The sequence below is a fragment of the Pezoporus occidentalis genome, unplaced genomic scaffold (assembly GCF_034315485.1).
Source record: "Pezoporus occidentalis ecotype Australia unplaced genomic scaffold, CSIRO_AGI_Poc_V1 ctg85, whole genome shotgun sequence".
NCBI lineage: Eukaryota > Metazoa > Chordata > Aves > Psittaciformes > Psittacidae > Pezoporus > Pezoporus occidentalis.
In genome coordinates this window covers 681852-703651 of record NW_026916212.1, presented here as the reverse complement: position 1 = coordinate 703651, position 21800 = coordinate 681852, and the positions used below count along the sequence as shown (strand labels likewise).

At 39.4% G+C, this 21800-nt stretch overlaps 1 protein-coding gene across 6 annotated transcripts in view; it reads right to left on the bottom strand.

Annotated features, from left to right (window-relative positions):
- Window positions 1-21800, bottom strand: part of ARL15 (ADP ribosylation factor like GTPase 15) — a 221690-nt gene that overhangs the window by 185986 nt on the left and 13904 nt on the right. The window contains exon 1 of one of the 6 annotated variants that reach the window (XM_062604282.1): window positions 20402-21080. The exons of 4 other annotated variants lie outside the window; for them this stretch is intronic. In XM_062604282.1, coding sequence (XP_062460266.1) covers window positions 20402-20491 — 90 coding nt within the window. In that variant the 5' untranslated portion in view covers window positions 20492-21080. Of the gene's footprint in view, window positions 1-20401; window positions 21081-21800 lie in introns of those variants that run through there. One more of the 6 variants, XM_062604277.1, reaches the window with a different exon arrangement.

Genomic DNA, 21800 nt, shown 5'->3' with positions numbered 1-21800 from the left:
ATGATGTTAACTTGCCCTTCTTAAGTCTTTTGATAGTGAAGGCAATGGCAGTGCAACAATCCTTAACCCACACAGGACAAATCAGAGCAAATATAGCTGTCTTTAAAAAGACATCTGTCCTACATTTCTGCAGACTCTGAAACAGTACCTGTTGCAGAAATCTGAATGAGGAAAGGGAATTTCTCATTACAGGGAGAAGGCTGCTAGCTTGGTAAATGTAACTCTACCACTGCTTCTGCCACAGAGTGGCTCTATCAGAACACTTAAATGTTTCAAAGATAGATGCTATTTTAGACATCCAACATGCGACACTTGAGTGTAATTTAGGGAGGAATTAGTCACTGTTACAGTAAATGTTACGGATCCACACAGGGAATGAGTGGTACATTCTATGAGGCTAAGAATTCTGGGGAAAAAAAAAAATTAATTCTGGAGGAAAAAAAAAGTAAATATAAGTCTGAAATGGACATTGAGTTATTACACAGTTTAGACTGTAGCTACTCAGTGCTTTGTTCCATAACTGAAGAAATTTTACAACTTCACAGACATACAAATAAATAAAATTCAGCATTTGTGAAGTACCCAGACAGAGTAGCCATGATTGCCACAGAAAGACCCACAAGAAAGATTTCCACAAAATTCTTCAAACACAAAAAACAAGTGGTCATGACAGAAAAAGAACAGCCTTCTATGGACAAGGAATAGATTAAGTGTCACAAAGCGTAAGAGTAAATGGTCAATTCCTGCAATGGAGGAAAGCCACTTAAAAGATTTCCCAAGGATCTGTGATGGATTTCCTGTGGCTAAGGTGAGCAGTAAACATCCAGTTGTTCAAAACAGTACAGACTAAAGATTCATGGAGGAACACCGTAAGACTAAATAGACAGGAGAATAGACACAGGAAAAAGATTTTGGGTTATGATAGTCTCAGGAAAACAAAAGTTTGGTTCTTGATAGTTCTCAAAAAAAATAAATTGAGTGTTAGAAGGACAGGAACCTCATCAAGACATTGTATAAATCTATGTCTCAATCTAACCATGCTTATTCTGAACACTAACTTTTTATTCCCCTTATCACAGAAAGGGTAACAGAACTGGAAAACTTTCATATAAGAACAAAAAAGCTAATCAAAATATGGAATAGCTTTTTCTTCAAGAAGCAAACTAAGGTTTTTCATTCTGGAAAAGAGAATTTTTGAGAGGTCTGACAAATTTACAAAGCTTTAAGTAGCTTCTAAAGAGTGGTGGTATCAAGTAACTGCACACTGTCCCTCCCAGTACAAAAATTAAGAGACGCTGAATTAAGCTCATCCGAGATAGCTTCAGAAAGGACAAGACATGGTTCATCATGTAACTGGTAGTTCACTTAAAGAAACAGCAGCTATTGACAAAGGAGGGTCTGGATTCTGCCTGACTTCATAAAGAAACTGGACATATTCAAAGATGAAAATCTACTTAATAAGGACACAAACCACAACTAACTCAGAATTGCTTGCCCTTAAAAGAGTTGAAAACTTGTAAGATATCAGGTAACAGTTACACATACACTTTTTCTGTTCTTACTCCTCCACAGGCATTCGATTACGGCTATTGTAAAACATGTTGTTGGTCAAAAGAGACATATTTGGACTGACCCAATCTGGCCATTTCTGTGTTCCAATTCTACCTTCAGAAAAGTGTTCAAATAGCAGAAAAGCACATGAGGCAACACCACCTCTGTTTTTTTCCACAACTGTTAACAGCAGCTAATTAAATTACCACCACCCATCCTGTGCAATGAATGACTCATGGGTCCTATGGGCAAAGGAAGAGGGAAAACAAAGCAAATATAAGTAATTAAAGACTACACCAAAACACACATGAAACACAGAAGGCAAATTAGGCAGAATTAACTTGGTTGTACATTTCCCAATCTAGGCTAGCTTGTCTTTGCCACCAGACAATTCTAATGTCTCCTGTGAACAACTCCTGTGAACTTCTAAAATGGCACAGATAAGTTTCTAATAGTTTGGACGTCTTATATATGCATCTTCTGATGGAGAATGCCACTCACACATCAGAATCAATGGAATGGAATATGTGAAGAATCTCACCTGATTCCCTGGAAAGAGACCACTGTGTAAAGCATCAAAGACAGCACTTTAAGCTAAACTGTCTGACCTTGTACTCAAGCAAATACACCAGTACTCAAGCTATGTTTTAGCAGCTAAGCTGGGCAGCCATTCCAGGCAGATCGAAGGTGCATATGACCATAGCTATAGATGTTATTGAACAAGAAGCAATCTTGTCAGTACATTGACAAGGTAGTGTTTTGTCATTGGTATCAGAACATCACACACATACCTGCCACTTACAAAGATACTGCTGTAAAACTTATTCTGCATTTTCTGCATTGGATCATAACCAGAAAGCGATGGCTGATATGTGTAAAAACTGAGCACTGTTTATCAGTACTTGTACCTGTCAAAGAAGAGGTGAGATTATCTCTTTTTTTGTCATACTGGCTTCTTTCCTAGGACAGAATCTTCAGAAGCAGAGAATACTAAACAGGGATGAGTTTCTCAAAAGCCGATTCTGTTTTAGCAGGAAGAGCAAAACACTGATTTCCAAATAAGCTTCTACTCCTGATGGTGGCTGCCAAATGTACAAAGGAGAGTTGAAGTATATACATGTATAGGGCTATGAAATACCATTTGTAGGTTACATTGTGAAAACCTGAAGTTTAATGTCTTCTCTAAAAATGTTTGCTGTTCAGTGCAAATACTTTTTGAATACTTGTATAAATGTTTAATCCTCAAAATGCTAGTAAATTCTTAACTCCAGAACTATATCGCAGCATAACGTTCCACTATGAAAAAAAATGTGCAACATTTATTAAAAAAAAAAAATAAAATCTGAGATCTGCCATCTCCCTGGTTTTTGAAAAAGATGATCCAGGAGCACCTGGTTTATCACCTCTACAAAAGTTACTCATTTTCCTCTGTAATGTCACTACTCTAAAAAAAGGGCCCCAGATTCTGCAGTGGCCTCTGAAATCAGATATTCAGAGACATTTAAAAATTGACAAGTTTTTTGTTTTCAAAGAGAGCTGAAGGTATTTTGTTTCCATAGCATTTTTAGACGAGAGATGGGAAAAGACTTATGTCATGCTTTAGGTAAAGGAGCAACATTTATCTAAGTGTATCACTGTCATCACATTTTTGGCATCCATGTTTGCTTTTTCTAAAGAAAATGCATGGCTAGTAAGCTTTATCCAGTGACAGCAGTCTGCTTTCCTGAATTGTCGTAGTATTGTCACTTCTCAGTTTTCATGTTAAGCTAACATCCTTGAAAGATGTGCACACACGCAACCCCATGGTTCTGGCCTCCACATGTAATTATGTCACTCAGAGTGCATTCATGCTGCACTAGTCAGTTATTTCAAATTCAGTAAGACATGAAGCACTTCATTTTCAGATTTCTCCTTTAGAACCCAGCTAATTTGTTCTCTTTTTAATTGCAACATACCCAATTGGAGGGTTTCATTAACTTTCTGCATTGAAGCACTATCTAGGAAATCTCTGTGTACAGTTTAGACAAGTGAATTGATTTACAACTGAATTTGTTTACATACCAAGACTATGTCAGACCACGTTTTTATAACACTCAATTCAATGTCATCTACAAGAGCCCACTTCCCGTACTAAATTGCAGTTTTCAAATAGTATATTGATATTGTAACTTATGCCACAGTCTGTTCAACTTCTGTGTATCTAATCATTTAGTATCTGCTGAAAGATGAAACAACATTTTAATTTTTATGCCCAGCGTCTGTCAGTCAACAGATTCAATAATATCAAGGAAGCTTTAAAACAAGTATCATTCACAACAGCTAATTAAGTACCTATATTATCCAGGGAACAATTTTCTACCCTTAGATTGCAACAGCTCAGCCACTTCAGGACAAGGGAGTGAATATTTACACCTACATCCAGAAACTGCAGTTGTTTCTCAGTCTCCTGACCTGGAAGAAACAAGCTGCTACTAGCAGTTAAAAGATAAGCAAAGTAACCATTGGCAATGTAAGCCCTTGCCAGACAGTGACACAGGATGAAGAGGACTATTTGAAGACAGAAACATACAAGAGACCAACTAAGTCTGCAATTTTTTTTTTATAAATGCTGTTACGAAGCACAGTTACAGTATCAAAGAGAACACATAATCTTTGGTTCAATTCCCCATGAACTTATGGAAGAAGCTTGAAAACATCCGGAAAAAGAAACTAACAACAGATTTAATAGTTGAATGTCGACTTGGAAACTAAGGGCAAAGAAGGACCACACAGTCTCTAGTATTCAAACCCACACTCCTGGAAAGGAGAAGGCAATCACAAGCATTTTGTCACATAGGAAATCAGTGGTTTCTACTCACTCTCCCAAATTTAGCAGGCTTTTTCTCAGCAGTTTTACATGAAACCATGCACACTGTGAATGGCAATCTCTTCTCAGTTTTAATATGCAAAGACTGCTTTGCAACTGTAGTGTGTTAAGCCCTCAGTCAACATCCACATGGTATAGAAGCATTCAATCGTCATGGACTAGCTCCGTAGAATGTGTTTTTTGTAACCAGTCATGCAGCGCACACAGTGAGCAGCAAGACAACTGAAGCAAACAGCAATTTAACAATACGTGGTATGAAACAGTCAAATTAGCAATGCACAAGCATTAGCCAAAATAATGACTGGAGGTCAGGCAGAAAAACAGATTGTGTTCAGCTGAGTAGTTTGCTTACAAGAAGTATCATCTGGTAAAAATTCATTCTCTGAACAAAGTGCAATTATGCTATAGCTAAAAGATGGAAACCATCGCCAGAGTATTCCAATGCATTAACCTGCGTACCTTTAATTTTAATGTTATTCAAATATTACTAAAAATCAGACCCCAAGACTTCAATTACACTAAATTACTTAAGCCATCAGGAGACTCAATCCAGTGCCACAAACTGACGACTGGCAGTATCAACACCCAAGCTTTTCATTTAGGGCAGGGTAGATAAAATACGTTGCTCAGTGGGCAACCCACCTCCCAGCAGACTGGAAACAAAAGAAGCAACACACCTGGACAGTCTGACCTCAGAAAGAAGCACCTTCTTGAACCCAGATCTACCAGTCAACTCCAGTCATGTGAAACCGAGATCATATAACACTGAGACCACTGTCCACCATTCTCCACATTCCCCCCAATACTTGAGAAAAGGCTACCATAAAACTAACCAAAGCACCTTCTCCAAATCCCACAGATGACCAAATAAATAGCTGAAACACAAATTCCCCCAATCCTTTTTTTGTCTTTTTAATATAAAGCTACAATAATTATCAGATTTAACGGAAAGTTTCTCTGAGGATGCACTTTTCAGCGAGACCTGGACAGGTTGGAGAGTTGGGTGGGGAGAAACTTGATGAAATTCAACAAGGGCAAGTGTAGAGTCTTGCATCTGGGGAAGAACAACCCCAGGTACCAGTACAGGTTGGGGGCTGACCTGCTGGACAGTAGTGAAGGGGAAAGGGACCTGGGGGTCCTGGTGGATAGGAGGATGACCATGAGCCAACAATGTGCCCTTGTGGCCAAGGCCAATGGCATCCTCGGGTGCATTAGAAAGGGTGTGGTTAGTAGGTCAAGAGAGGTTCTCCTCTCCCTCTACTCTGCCTTGGTGAGGCCGCATCTGGAATATTGTGTCCAGTTCTGGGCCCCTCAGTTCAAGAAGGACAGGGAATTGCTTGAAAGAGTCCAGCGCAGAGCCACAAAGATGATTAAGGGAATGGAACATCTCCCTTATGAGGAGAGGCTGAGGGACCTGGGACTCTTTAGCTTGGAGAAGAGGAGACTGAGGGGTGACCTCATCAATGCTTACAAACATGTAAAGGGCGAGTGTCAGGAAGATGGAGCTGGGTTTTTTTCAGTGATGTCCAGTGACAGGACAAGGGGCAATGGGTGTAAACTGGAGCATAGGAGGTTCCGTGTGAACATCAGGAAAAATTTCTTTACTGTGAGAGTGACAGAGCACTGGAATGGGTTGCCCAGGGGGGGTTGTGGAGTCTCCTACATTGGAGATATTCAAGGCCCGCCTGGACAAGTTCCTGTGTGATGTACCCTAGGTTACCCTGCTCTTGCAGGAGGGTTGGACTAGATGATCTTTTGAGGTCCCTTCCAACCCTTGGGATTCTGTGATTATCAGCTACTGAGAACCACAGCCTTAATTTAGGGATTTTCTTACTCACTATAGATCGAAGAAAACCAAACTGCACATTTGAAAAGCTGTGAATAAGAGCTCACAGGAACTTCAGACAGCAGCATGTGAGTATTCAGCACAATTTGATTATAAGGTAAAAAACATTGCTGGTAAACTAATGATTAAGCATTGTGCTGGCTCTTCCCACTTTCAGTGGGAACACAGGACTAGACAGGATCACTGTTGAGTCACTAATTTCCACCTTCCACAAGAGCAGATATCCAAGTAAAGATCTGAGATGGACTATGTCAAACAACCTTGAACACACACTTTATCCTGCTCTGCCATCCCCTGCACATGTTGTGAGCTGCAAGTCATCTCCAAGCTCCCCATAGTAGATTAAAGATTGACAGCATAGAAATGTCTAAGCCAGAAAACCAGCATTTCTCCAGAAAATAACGAGGTGAAACTGCCAATGTTTTGAGCTTGCCCATACCACAACAAATTTTAGAACAACTTTCTCAGTCAGGAAACAGTACAAAAATTAAAAAATAACTTAGGAGCCACAGAGAACTTTAAGAGGAAACATTAGCAAAAAAAAAAAAAAAAAATTTAAAAAAATAAATAAAAGGGGGTAGGGATGCCAATAGCACCAAGCTGTGTGGCTCGGTTGATAACGCTGGAGGGAAGGAATGCCATCCAGAGGGACCTTGACACACTTGTGAGGTGGGCTGATGCCAACCTCATGAGGTTTAACCATGCCAAGTGCAAGGTCCTACACCTGGGTTGGAGCAATCCCAGGCACAGCTACAGGTTGGGCAGAGAAGAGATTCAGAGCAGCCCTGTGGAGAAGGACTTGGGGGTGTTGGTTGATGAGAAAATGAACATGAGCCGGCTTCACTGTGCGCTCACAGCCCAGAAAGCCAACTGTATCCTGGGCTGCATCAAAAGGAGCGTGACCAGCAGGTCGAAGGAGGTGATCCTGCCCCTCTACTCTGCTCTTGTAAGACCTCACCTGGAATATTGTGTGCAGTTCTGGTGTCTTCAACATAAAAAGGACATGGAACTGTTGGAACAAGTCCAGAGAAGGGCCACGAGGATGATCAGGGGACTGGAGCACCTCCCGTATGAAGACAGGCTGAGGAAGATGGGGCTGTTCAGCCTGGAGAAGAGAAGGCTGCGTGAAGACCTCATAGCAGCCTTCCAGTGTCTGAAGGGGGCCTACAAGGATGCTGGGGATGGACTCTTCATTAGGGACTGTAGTGACAGGACAAGGGGTAACGGGTTAAAACTTAAACAGGGGAAGTTTAGATTGGATATAAGGAAGCACTTCTTTCCTGTTAGGGTGGTGAGGCACTGGAATGGGTTGCCCAAGGAATTTGTGGATGCTCCATCCCTGGCAGTATTCAAGGCCAGGTTGGACAAAGCCTCAGGTGACATGGTTTAGTGTGAGGTGTCCCTGCCCATGGCAGGGGGGTTGGAACTAGATGATCTTAAGGTCCTTTCCAACCCTAACTATTCTATGATTCTAGGGAGAGGAGAACATTAAGAAACCTCAAAGAAATTGCTGCTTGCATCTCGCAGACCCTAGACTTGAGACGATAAGCACTAAATTTGTAACAAGTAAAAGTAAAAGAAGCCATCATAGAACAGGCATAAGAAGGAGAAGCACACTCTGGATGAACATTACATACACCTCCTTGGTCTCAGAATCCTCCCCAAAAGTCCCTATATATACACAGAGGGGCAGTAGTGCAGAATGACTTTGATTCACAGACAAAACAGCTTAGCCTGTGTAACAAGAGACCTTTTCCATTTAGACACAGTTCAATAAGTACAAAGCTGATACATATTATGTCATCAATGCAAGAGACTAAGTGAAGCAGAAGCTGAGCCATGGACATGTGTCTGGGGTTTAGCTGTAACAGTTACTATTTTTCTCCTTCCTAGTAGCTGGTGCAGGGCCGTGTTTTAGCTTTAGCCTGAGAATATTGCTAATAATATACCAATGTCTTAGTTGTTCCTTAGTAGCACTTACTCTGATCAATGACTTTTCAGTCTCTCATGCTCTGCCAGTGAGGAGGAGCACATGAAGCCAGGAGGAAATAGAAGTACATCCCTAACACCAAACAAAGCAAATGTAAAAGACAAAGCACAAAGCCCCTACCAGCACTTACAGCAAAGGTGATCTGGCTCCCCTCAGTGATATTCATACATGGAAGAGGTAGGCATTATGAACTAGTCCTGACTAGATGGAGAAACCACGTCTGCTGAGACAAGATTGTCCATGGGAGAAGGCATTAGAGGGGAAATTAGCAAACCTATATGGTTAGCCAAGCATAGTATTGCTGTGAGAACGATCTCAAATTTCACCAGTAAAAGCAAATGGGTGGAAAAAAGAAGCATTAGGTAACTTTAGTTAGTTAAAAAAGAAAAGTTAGTTAACTTCAGAGAATATAAAGCTTACGTGATACAAAAGAATAAAAACATATAATTACTCTTGCATGGTAACACCACTCAAAGTGAGAAACAACTTGACACAAACTATTCTGCTGATAAAAAAAAAAATATGAACAAATAAACAAAACCAACCAAGCTCAAATTCACTTCCAATGTGTTTTAAGTCTGAACACCCCAGTGATTCAAAGCTAGCCTGAACAAAAAGTAACAGCATAATACCAACCAGATTGACAATCGTTTCTTTCCTGCTGTCATACAAAAGTATTTCCAACTCTTCTGTGACAGCCGATCTCAGGTTCTACTTTTTCCTTCAGGTTACATCAACTGTGACTTGCCCTCAAGGTAGGACAGTCACTCTAAGACAAAGATTAAATAGTCAAGCACACAGCTAGAATTAGAAATGGTTTCACATTCTGTCACTGCCTTTAAATCACTGTCTATGGTAGCTTCAAGAAGTATTTCCCTGTTGCTATACATAATGTGCATGTCAGCAAGAGGCACTGACTACTCAGCAGCCACATTTAAACAAAACAAAAATAGTTTTCAAGTTATGAGGTGATATTTGTTACAACAGACAGGCATGCAATTTTGTGAGGAGAATGCTCAATAGACTTGCAGAATGCTCAATAGACTTGCAGTTCACCTGCAGAATAGGAATGTCTAAAAAGACAGAATCTATACAGTTCTTTCATTAACATGGTAGGCATGAGAAGTCTTTACTCCAGTACTTGATCAGCTTCTTGCTAGACCATTCTGAGGATTTTGTGAAGCGTTAATGAAAAATCTTAACAGTTTTTAAGAACAATGCATTTCAAAACCATCAAATTTTAAAAAAAAAAAGGCAACACATGACTTAACAAAGAAATTACACCTTGGAATGAGTGGGTGTAATTCTTTTTGTTTGTTTGTTTTAAATGGCATGAATTCGCCTTAAGCACTGTCCGGAAACTAATGAAAGGGCTGTTTCTAAAAGGAAACTACATTTCTCAACATACAAGAAGCTCTGTGTGAGAAAGCTCCACCAAAATAAGTTTGTATTGAATTATTATTTGTATCTACATCCTGTTTAGCCATTTAGGAAAAAAAGTTTAGTTCATGTTTTGTAGACCCCTTTGTGTAAAGATTTAAAAAGGCTTCTGCTAAAAAAGGGAGGGCCCCGGTACCTATATCCTCCAATTCACACTGTGTGGCAATTCAGAACCTTCAGACTGGGTTTCCCCAACAAAAATAAAGCCATCCTTATTGTTTCCTCATGAAACAGTTGCTTTTAAGCTTTAAGCAAAAGAAATACAAGGGGAACGTTGAACTATAGAAAAAAAATAATCACCATCGAAAGACACAGGACTAAGCACCGAGACCATCTAAAGACCCTTTTGTGGCTCAATTACAGCAGCACTGCACTGAAATTTAATTAAGGCTTGCTTATGCTTTGGATACCTACTTGAAGTGACACCTACCTCAAGATGCTACAGCTTACATTCAGGTGGCTCTTCATCTTCAAGCTAGTTACGCAAGGACAGCACACCCTCTCACACTATCTTACAAAGAAGCTTCCAGCATACACATACGCGGTCTCTCACGATTATGTAATAGGTCTTTTAGAGCCTGAAGCAAACCTAATTAGTCAGGTTAGTCTTCAATAAAATCCATGCTTCTTCTTTACACACATTTCTGAAGGCAAATGTAGTTGGGCTCCTGTCAAAACCAAAATAAGCGTCCAGCCAAAGCACAGCAGGAGATGAAAAGCACAGGTGAGCACAGAAGATCACAGCCAGCATTAAAAGAAATCAACCAGCACAGAAATCAACCAGCACAACTGCAGATTTACACCTATTTCCTGAAACCTGAGGACACAAACTGTTAAAGCTGACCACTTTTATTTCATACCCCATTCTGAGAATCCTGGATAAGGAGCCAAAATGAGTCTGAAGCATTTCTACAGCATAGAAGGTACTACAGATGCACATACTCATCAGATGCAAACTACCATAGGACCTCTCTGACCCCATACATAATTGCTTTTAATTTCATTTATTAATATTCTTGGCTGACCAAGTAGGAGGTCATACACTAGAATAATCCTGTATTTCACCACAAGAAATACATTTTTAAGTACAACTTATATACTATATTTCTGTAAGAGAAGATCAAAACAAGCCTTGGGGAGAAAAAAAACAAAAAAGCACTAGTTCCAAAAAACCACACCAAGACCAACCAACCCTCAAAAATACCACATCATAACTGTGTAGTCCTCACCACACAGAGATGTTTGTTTAAATTATCTCAATCGCATGATCACTGTAAAATGTATTTAATTTTATTAAACCACCATTTTGCTTGCAGGCTTTTTGAAAAAAACATGTAGGACACCGAGTTCTAAAAACATATTTTCTTTCACATTTACAGAGGTACAGAGGTACTTTCACATTACAGAGGTACTTCTAAGACAAAAAGGTGCTCAAATTATCAGATACTTGTCTCGTGACACCACACAGAAAGCAACTGACTCTTCCATGCTTGGGCTTTATTTTATATAAAGATGCAACTCAATTAAATACTATAATATCTATATAATAATAAGTAGATAACAACAGATAATATCTATATAATAATAAATAGATAACAACACAATCTATCTCTATTTTAATTGTATGGTACAGGAACTAGCCCTAAACCAAATTATTTTCAAATGTTGTTCAAAAAAATGGCAATAGAAATCTATTGTCTGGAAATCAGTTTTCATTTCTGTGGTTTTCATTTTTCTGGGTTTGGCTTTTACCCTGTTTTGAGAGTTCATTTCACACCTTCCCCATGTGGAGGGGGAAAAAAAAAAAAAAAAAAAAAGGAAGTGGCTTTTCTTCTTCCTAAAAAACTCACTGCTTCTTCTCTTTCCTCTTGAACTTCATTCCCTTCTGGTTGTTTGCTGGGATCTGTTTTAAGCAATGGAATCACATTAACTTTCCTGAAAAATGCAGCAGTCAAACATTAAATTCACCACATTAAACAGTTTAGAACTGCTGCTCAGAGACTGTATACAGGCATTTCAAAATCAGGAGATTCCGAAACCAGCTGTACAGTCTTTTGTCTCTTAAACACACTGACTCAGCTAGATTTGATGTAGGTCAGCTTTGCCATTTTGATAGCAACAGCGCTGAAAATTACATTCTTTGCCACATACTGCTATTTGCCCCTTCAGTTCACAGGGGAAATCCAAAATTGGTGAGGAAAATCAAGAAGCTGTCCTCCATGAAAAAGTACTAAAATTCTAACAGATGTTAAACTTTCAAACCTAATATAGTTGGTAAGTAGGAGCATATCATTAAATTACAGATAAAGAAAAAAACCTAGAAAACTTGTCTCAATTTTGTAATCTAACATTATGTTAACACAACATTCAGTAATGAAAGTTAGCAAGAACTGTCTGAAGATCAAATAATATCTGGACCATGACCTCTAAAATAAATGCTATTTTTCCTTAGAAACCCACTAATATTTGCATATACCCATGATGTGTTGGTGAAATTTTTCCTATCACAGTCAGAACCTGCATTTGAGATCACTATCACAGCTTCCAACAAGATCAACAAAAAGATGCTTAACTTTTAAGCATCCCAAAGCTATTTGTTTCACACGTTAAAACACCCTTTTTATTCACTGGTTTATCTAACTCACTGGTTTATCTAACAACCTTTTTGACTGCCACCCCTCAGCTTTATTAGTGAACAACACAGTGCTACCAAAAGCTGAAGCAAGGGCAATCTGACTCATCCTTCAAAATATGCAGCTAATTGTTTTTCAAGAAAAATCTGTCTTCTGAAAATACTCGTGTATTTTGGTACACATACAGAGTCTGTGTGTACACAGTATTTTGGTACATTCTGATGGTGATCTGTTTCTTAATCCATATTCTATGGTTTCTAAAGGCACCTGAAAATTTAAAATAGACATTACACTTCATTTATTACATGAATGCAATACAGATGGACAAGACACAGAATTTACTATGAATTTTGCACCTACATTAATATAAACAAGTTTTTTCCCCCAATTGAAATGTGGGTTTGTAAAAGGTATGAGAAACTCCTTAATCAAGTGCCTTTTGGATAAACTCCAAAGCAAACAAACGTGACAGAAGAGAAACTTTCTAGAGTACACATTACGTCTAAACAGAAACTTGCAAATAACAGTAAACAGAAACTGGACACCTCCCGTATGAAGACAGGGTGAGAAAGTTGGGGCTGTTCAGCCTGGAGAAGGCTGCATGGAGACTTCATAGCAGCCTTCCAGTATCTGAAGAGGGCCTATAAGGATGCTGGGGAGGGACTCTTCATTAGGGACTGTAGTGATAGGACAAGGGGTAATGATTCAAATTTAAACAGGGGAGATTTAGGTTAGATATAAGGAAGACGTTCTTTACTGTGAGGATGATGAGGCAATGGAGTGGGTTGCCCAAGGAAATTGTGAATGCTCCATCCCTGGCAGTGTTCAACGCCAGGATGAACAAGGCCTTGAGCAACCTGGGCTAGTGGATGGTGTCCCTGGCCATGGCAGGAATTAGATGATCTTAGGGTCCTTCCAGCTCTGACCATTTTACAATTCTATGATTCTAAGTCTTTCAAGGTATCCTTGATGAAAGAGTGTCTACTCAATAGATGACCCTTATCAAGATATTTAATAAGTTCTGCATGAAAACAATGATCTGCTCTGATGCCTGTTTTATTGAAGTAAATAAGGCAAAAGAAGAAAGGGAAACTACTTAGCAGCACCTCTAAATTGTAACCTGTCACACAAATAACTTCTTGCTCTAGTTTTAACTTTGGGGTTCTGTACAGAATGACCCATGTGTTTATTTACGGAGAGCTGAAAAAGTATATGACCACAAGTTTTTAAATGACAAAGGAACAGACGTTTCTCTCTGTTTGCCCTGTGTACGACAAAGAATCATAGAATGGTCTGGGCTGGAAGTGACCTTAAAAATCATCCAGTTCCAACCCCCCTGCCATGATCAGGGACACCTTCCACTAGACCACATTGCTCAAAGCCCCATCCAACCTGGGGCTTGAAGAGCTTAAACTGTAGCAAGAGAGATTAACAGGAGATACAAGTTAGATCTTAATAAAAAGAGTGTGTAAAAGAAAACAGTTCTGTAGAACAGAAGAGTATTGCTTGTCAAGCTTAGGAAGAGAGTGCTAGAGGACGTTATGACATCTGCTGGGGTATTTTAGAGAACACGTCTGGTCCAAGCTGGTTTTGCTGTAGCTCATCCTGCTTCTGAACTAGGGATGTATTAGATGACGCTCACTCCTTTCAGCCCTCTTTGTCATGATTCTACCACATGAAAATGAAAAGCAGTATCATTTGTGCATCAAGGCAGACTCTGTTTCTGAGGCTTTGTATACTTCACCCATTGGTGCCACAAAATCCTGCATCAGCAACACATTAATCCATTAACTCATCTATTAAGCACTTTTCTTAATTAAGCTTTTCATTAAAAATGAGGCATTTCAACCCTGACACACCCAAAACAGCCATTGAAAAGACCTTTACAGAAAGATCTTCCCTAGCACCCCAAATAACTCTTGCAAAGCTCCACAAAGAATTAAAGCTCACTCTTCAAATAAGGAATCAGTTTTTGGTACAAAATACAGACACTCGCATCAGAAAGTTACCCAAGCTAGTTTAAGAAAAAATACAGCAGTGCTCAGTGGCTAAACAGCAACACAAAATATCTGCAGCAGTTCAACATACTGAGTATGCCACAGTAGAAATTCATATACAACTTCTGTAAATAAAGTTTTAGCACCACATTTACTGACTATACTTCAGTGCAAACAGTGCTGAAAACTATTATTAATGGAACTTGAGGGAAATAGATTCTAGCATACAATTTACCTCAAAATGTCTCATCTGCACACACACCCTTCCATCACCACCTCTCACCCCAGCAAACAAATGGAAAACTTAAAACACTGCTAAAACTGGAGGAAATTAAAAACCAACACTAAGAAACAAGTCTGAGGTACAAAGAAAGTGAGATCTTAGAACAAAAAACATTATTTTTGTTAGTGGCAAGAAGTCTGATCTAACAGAGGAGGATAGGATGAAGTTTAATGACATCAGAGAAGTGAAGAAAACAAACATGATGCTTAAGGGACTATAGAACAGAATGGGAGTACAGAAAATAGATAACGAATAAGTGAACTATGGGATGAAAGAGGACGGTGATGAACATTAGCAGATTACATTGGGGTAATTCCATAAACAGCTGAATCAAAAACAATAAACATGCAGAACCATGAAACGTGCCAGAAACCATGGGCACCACTCATCTCAGGTACAATGAGCGGCATTAAAAAATACACCCCAGAATAAGTCCACAAAGAAACCATCGACCCCTTCACCATGTGGTCATCTGCCAAGAGATTTGCTGCCAACAGACCCGTCAAGTGGTATTTCACCCCCAGACCTGAGATTAGCACGATCAGAGTTGCTGGAGGTGTTGAATCACTATGGTTCAAGCCAAGAAATAACAAGCAGTGGATCAACTGCCAGTTGGACTGCCTCAACTACTGGGGACTCGGACTCTCAATCTTCACCCTGCAAACAGCTGGAGCTGAGGGATATATCTACCAGATCAAATTCACTTACTACGTCCAGTTCAAGGAGTTCACCTGGCCTATCAACAAACCCAGAGGGGGAAAACAGGGCCTTCTGCTGGAAACTCAAAAGGCGATAATCAGAGGAGCTAGAGAAGGAAAATTATCTGTGGGTATTATTAACCACACCCCTGGGATGTGGTGATCACGGAGTTATGCATGTTTCCCAAGCCTGTCCCGAAGGACACACTGGCACAGAATGGTCAGAGATTAAGAGAATTTGGCTTCAGCCCTGTGCTAGCTAGAACTGATAGCTGCAGTCTTGCAGCTCTTGCCATGTGTATTTATCTCAAACAGGTCATGCAGATGTATTTAATACAACTTGGATTGAGGAAGGCCTGTGCACTGCACCACATGCTTCTCTTCAACAAGAAGAAAACAGGAGTACTGATCCTCAAAGAGCAAGAATAATAAGCAAAACTGGTAAGTCACATTTTGGCCTGAGATGCAACATTTATAAAATAACGGCACAACAATTTGTGTTTCTGTGCTCTTAAAGAGGATGTCAAAAGGGCTGAGTGAAACAAGGTGGGTCTAGCACTTTAACTGGCAGCTAAGAAATTAAAGTTGCAAGTTTGGGAAGCCTTGCAAAAAACACTGCTGCAAAGGGAGGTACAAGAGATTTCCCTACATTCATACAGGCAACTGTGACAATACCAGAAAAAGAACTTTTAAAGTCTTTGTTACACCATGCCAGCTGTAAGTAACTCCTACTTTCCAGGACACAAAGATGTCACTTCTTACATCTTACCGGTTTCTGAAAGCCTGTTGCTCAGAATGGCATTTGAAATACTAACACATTTAATTACTCAAAAGCTACCTTTTCAAATGTAAGTATGTATATTTATACACATTTATAGCAGTAGAACCACTGCATGAAGTTACAGTGCCTATTAAACACTATCATTTTCTACTCTTCATAGTACCCAGCAAAATAAATCCATTAAAAATGGGAAGAGTGTGAGCAATTACAGAACAATAAATACAACTAAAACAGCTGGATGCAAATACTGTGAATAGTATTTATTACTGATACTGTTTCTACTTGCAAATCACCTGTTAGTCTTATTTATGTAACTATACAAAGTAGAGGATATGATTACACACAGAGAGCAATGCATGAAAATTTTGCATAATTACAGCAGCACTTTTCAACACAATGCTGAATGGCCCAGCCAGACTCCAGGAATCCTTGCAAATTAACTTGCTTCCTTGCAAACCTCACAGTTATGCACAGTCCCCACCTCTGGACTACAGAACATCAAAGACAAAAAAAATGTCACTTTCACTGAAGAGACATTTCCAGTCTTTTTGCCCCCTCTATAAATCACATGATACAGCTAACTGCTGGACTGTACACTTGCCACTTAGTAAGTTAGCATGCCCTACTACTATCTTTCTGAGTCCACAGTCACAGGGCATATATGTGATTTTTTCATTGGAGATTGTCAGGGTTTTTAATATCTTTACTTTGCAATGTACTTGCAATTTACATTTTAAATTGATTATTCACTTAAAATAATTATTTATTTTTGTAATTAAAGACACTACTTTGCAAACTGTACAAAAAAAGGATGCTCAGCAGACGCCACTAGGAAAATTCCATGCTCACACAATCACTCCTTGCATAACTTGAGTCTACAGGAGTAGTTTATCTTTCATGTAGACCAGCCACTGAAGCGAAACACATCATTTTGCCAGTACTTTCTGTTTTCTGGAAAGACAGCAACACTGAAGATCAGGAATCCTGACTTCCAAAGAGAAGATGCAAAACAGTGTTTATGTACAGGATAACTAACCACACAGCTTTGATAAATACAAACTGAAAGGCAAATTGTCTAAACAGAAAATATTTGAGACTCTTGAAATGAAGATCTGAGTTTTTTTCCCCTAGTCCTCCCTAAAGTTAGTGGTCTGTGGAACACTGCTGTTTTCTAGAACAGGAAGGGGCCACAGACGGCAGAGACTAGTCAAAAGGAATACAACCTAAGTTCATAGAGTCCCTACTTTAGGACAAAGCTCTGTTGCATCCTGCAAGTTTGCCAGACACCTCATTCTGTGCAAAAAACTAACAAATCGCTATCTTGGCAAACCCCACCTTTCTCAGAGAAATCAATCAGCAGCTGTTAGAGGTTGTTGAAGGACTGCAAGTACAGTGTATACCAGTTATTAGCTTGGGAAGTAATGCTGTTGCAGCAGCATGGGTTGGACCAAACTGCTGAGCTCTTTGAACAGACAATGTGGCTCTGGCCGAAAGAAGAGGTTGCTTAGCAATTCCAGGACAGTTTACTTTAACCAATGAACTCTGTGGACAGAAGAGCAGAACTGTATTCTGATCCTCACTCCTAGCCCAGCCTTGATGATTTCCCACTTCACCTGTCTTTACTTGCCCCATGGGGTAGGAAATCACAATTCTTTATTTCAGAAAAGTAGAAAAGCAAGTCACATAGCAAACTATCCACAGCATATCTAACCATTCACATGTGCAGAAGAACTCTTGCATCAGGACATTCTGCCTTCCTCCTGTTCAAGTTGGTAGCAACACACGCCACAACCAGCATGGCTCAAGCAGCTTGACTACAGATTTGCAGCAACAAAGTGGACATCGACCCATCAAATGCAGGTTACTGCCAAAACTCTGTTAGATAGCAAGAACCTTTATTTAAGGCTCAAAGTTGAAAAGATTTGTACCTTTCCTTTCCAGCAGTCTACCCACAGAATATCAACACTGACTGAATGGAATTATCCGCATTTCCCAAAGGGTAGCACATAAAACGATTTTTTCCTGCTGCCCTTTTGTGCCTTTGTTTTGCTGCTCATGTCAAGGACATGACATGGGAAAGGGAGGAGTAGACAGGATATGCTATATGAGCACGAGCACTGTTATTACTTTAACTTAGCATTTTCCAGTGGGAAACCACGTTGAGGAGGGGAAGAGCCTCACAGGAAGCCTTTCATACAGTAAGCCAGGCTGGCTTCTGAACCTTTCCAAATATGCTCCCATGATCACCTCTTATTCCATGACTGCCTTTAGTTACTATCTCAGTTGAATTCTCTTCAGAGGTTCCACTCTACCACTTCATGAATAAATGTTATTGCTATTTTGTTCTATCATCAAATTCCTTACCACACCAGCTGTTTCCAGTCAAACCATTTCATGACATGAATTTTTCGTTATAAACAAACGTAAGTTAATTCAAAGTAAACCAGAGAACTAAAAGCACATTTGCATCGTTTACTATACTCGCTGTATATAAATTATAGTAAGCACAGTCATATAAATGCATCATTTTTTTTCCACATATCACAGCACAAATTCAAGCCAAGAGGCCACTAATACCAAAATATCCATTACTCATTAGTGTCAGGAAGAAGATGCCAACATTGATACAATGCTGCTAGAGTGCATCCCTTTTGCCATACCCACTATCTAAGAACCAGAAAGCTTTACAGAGGGCTTTTCAGTATCCTTATTGTTTTGCTTTCAAATTAGTGTTTCCTAATCATTTACCTACTGATGCCATATTCTGTAATCAAGGAAAACTGTTACTTTCTAATTTCCTAAAAAGGGACAATATTCTCAGGTAGTTTTTTTTCTAACACATACCAGCAAAGGAACAAATTTCCACTAGGTTTTTCTGTATGGTTCTCACCACTGCAAAGGCTTCTATCCTGGTTTGGTTATCCAAAACAGCAAGTAATAGGTAAACTACTTTTCTGCTTATTCCTGGAGTCACATTTAGGGGGTAGCGACAGGAAGGAACTACCCTTGTTCAAAAAAGTTTACTATTACATGTAAACAGTTAAAAAGAAAGATGTCTCAAAGCCTAGTACAGCGTATCAGAGAGCCTTTTAGAGAAGATGTGCAGCCACACAATCATGCACAGTTTCTGAGATGAAGTCCTAAATAGCTATGAAGTGGAAAACATCCCATCATAAAAACTGTCTCACAAGACAACAAGTTCTGGATTATTTTTCCTCTGAAGCTTATGCAGGCTGAACTCTCCATTGCTATTTTACTAGGATTTTTACTTGGTTAAGAAAATTAAATCAGCAATGGAAAGGGAGTTAATGGTATCATGGTAAATTTTGCTACAAGCTGTCATATGCTTGCAATCTCCATAGACACACAGATTCAAGAAGTAATTTATCTGCCTGTTCGCACACTTCCAACTGTCACGTCTGACTCAGACGCTAGTACGGTGGAAAAAGCAGGAACAAGCAGCTGAAATGACTGATACTTCTGCCAGAAGGTGTGAAGAAGCTGCATGAAACACGCAGAGGAAATTGAGGTCTACTTTGGTTGGTTGATTGGCTTTTTAATTCAAGAAGTTTTCATTTAAGTTTACAGTAATGTTTTATTTTAGGACACACATCTTTCAGATTCAGATCTTTACAAATATCTGAACAGTTTTTATATTAACCACCCCTGCTTTTCCACTACCCTCCTCAAGGGTATACACATGTAAGTAATCTCATCTGGTTTAATCCCCCCAAAATGGGTATCATGTCTCTTTCTGCACTCTTGCAAAGATCTGTGGTCTTCCTAGCTCAGGACAACAAAGCTTTATCCTCTTAGTCATGGTGGCTGAAGGCAGCACAGGCTCTTTTGCCATGGGTAACTACATAAACCCTCCCTCCATCTCGTAATCCATACAGGCCTGAAAAACAGGAAGTTTATTTAATGGAGTAGTACAGCTGAAGTAATGGGTGCTCAAGAGTGGAACTGATAAGCAGCTGGATAACAGACTAACAATTGAGATGTCTGTAGTCCAAAGGACTAAGAGCCTTTGCAACGTACTTGCAGCACTATACAATGAGGACATGCAGAACAGGAAGCGTCCAGGTAATACTGTACAAACCAAACACATGGTGATGGGACTGTCATTTGAGAGACTGTTTAGCTTTTGGATAAAAATCAATCAAAACAACAAAAAGTCTATTAAGTCTGCAAAACAGGATACAGTAGAAAGCACACAAGACACAAGGAATTAATTAAATAGAAAATATGAATTAGAATTTTGCTTATTGACCTCAGTAAGGAGCACCATACTTGCTAGCTACCAGACATTCGCATACCTGAGCAGCAAATCCAGTAACCAAGTTACATGACTGAGCATGAGCAGGGCACAGTGGGGAAGGAGAAACTATCACTCTGTGCTTCCTCATAGCTCCCACTTCAGCAGATCTCTCCCTTTACTTTGACACCAAAGTTGTCCAAACCCACTCTCCAGTCAGACCACCTGAAAACTCACCTTTCTAATGACAAGCATTTTTATATAAGCAAGCACTCCCAGCACCTAGCACTTTCCTAAAGGAACTATTTTATTTTTGAAATGGGATGCATGTCCTGCCTCTACACTGTGGCCACAGTAGTGCATCTGTGGAGGCTCTTAAGTCTACTCATCATCCTCCTTGCTTTTCTTCCTTAAATACCAACAGTCAATGAAATCAGTTTCTCACAGCATTTTCATAAATAAAGCTAACTCTTTATATTTTGTTATTTAAAATGTTTGATGAAATTCAATATTATGCTGCCCAAAAGGTCACAATATTAGTTATCCAATTATCACTATAACTGCAGCTACCACAACTTCGCAGTGCACTGCAGCATACACACCACACTTAGCTATTTTAAACTAAAACAGAAAGGGTGTCTTTTGCTATACATTATACTTGCTTATACATGATTCTGCAACATGCATACATTTATACTTGGACATAGAATCATAGAATAGTTAGGGTTGGAAAGGACCTTAAGATCATCAAGTTCCAACCCCCTGCTATGACAACTCTCAAATTAAACTGGACAACTTGTTATAGCCTTCTAAAGAGTTGACAGGTGGTTTGCGTACCTTGCAGCCATTAAAACCTCATACTGTAACTCTCTCTGATCCTTCAAGATAAGCAGACTCTTATCACATAGGAATTTGGAGAAAATCTTCCCAAGGAACTTAAATACCACAGGAAAACATGCCTTTGACTGTGGAAACAGCAGATTCATCCATGAGGATTTTGTCAATATTGCCCAAATCTGTTATTATCTGCCATTTAGAAAATAGTCTTTCAGCTATTGAAAATAGGATGCAGTCAAATGTCATGGGAAAAAAAAAAAAAAACACAAACCTCAAGCAGTTACTAAGTCCTACCTGAACTAAATTCTAAGACTAAAAGCAAAAATTAATCTTTGCAATGCTGTCATCAACAGTTAATGGTGGTACCTAGTGCTCATCACCTACAATTTTGACTGTACAGCCTAATAAAACAGTAAGTGGTATGTGCCAGACTTCCTCCTTAAAAGTATTAGCAGAAGAAGCAGCACTCCCACTCCAAAAGCTTCAGGATTTGAAGCGTGATTTGAGCAACAGTGTCTTACACGTTGTGTAATCCAAGCTTACACAATGAATTTCTACAAAATACCCTATTTGTCTAACTGTTCTCATTATTAACTGGAACAAATGAAAGCAGGAAAAGGGAA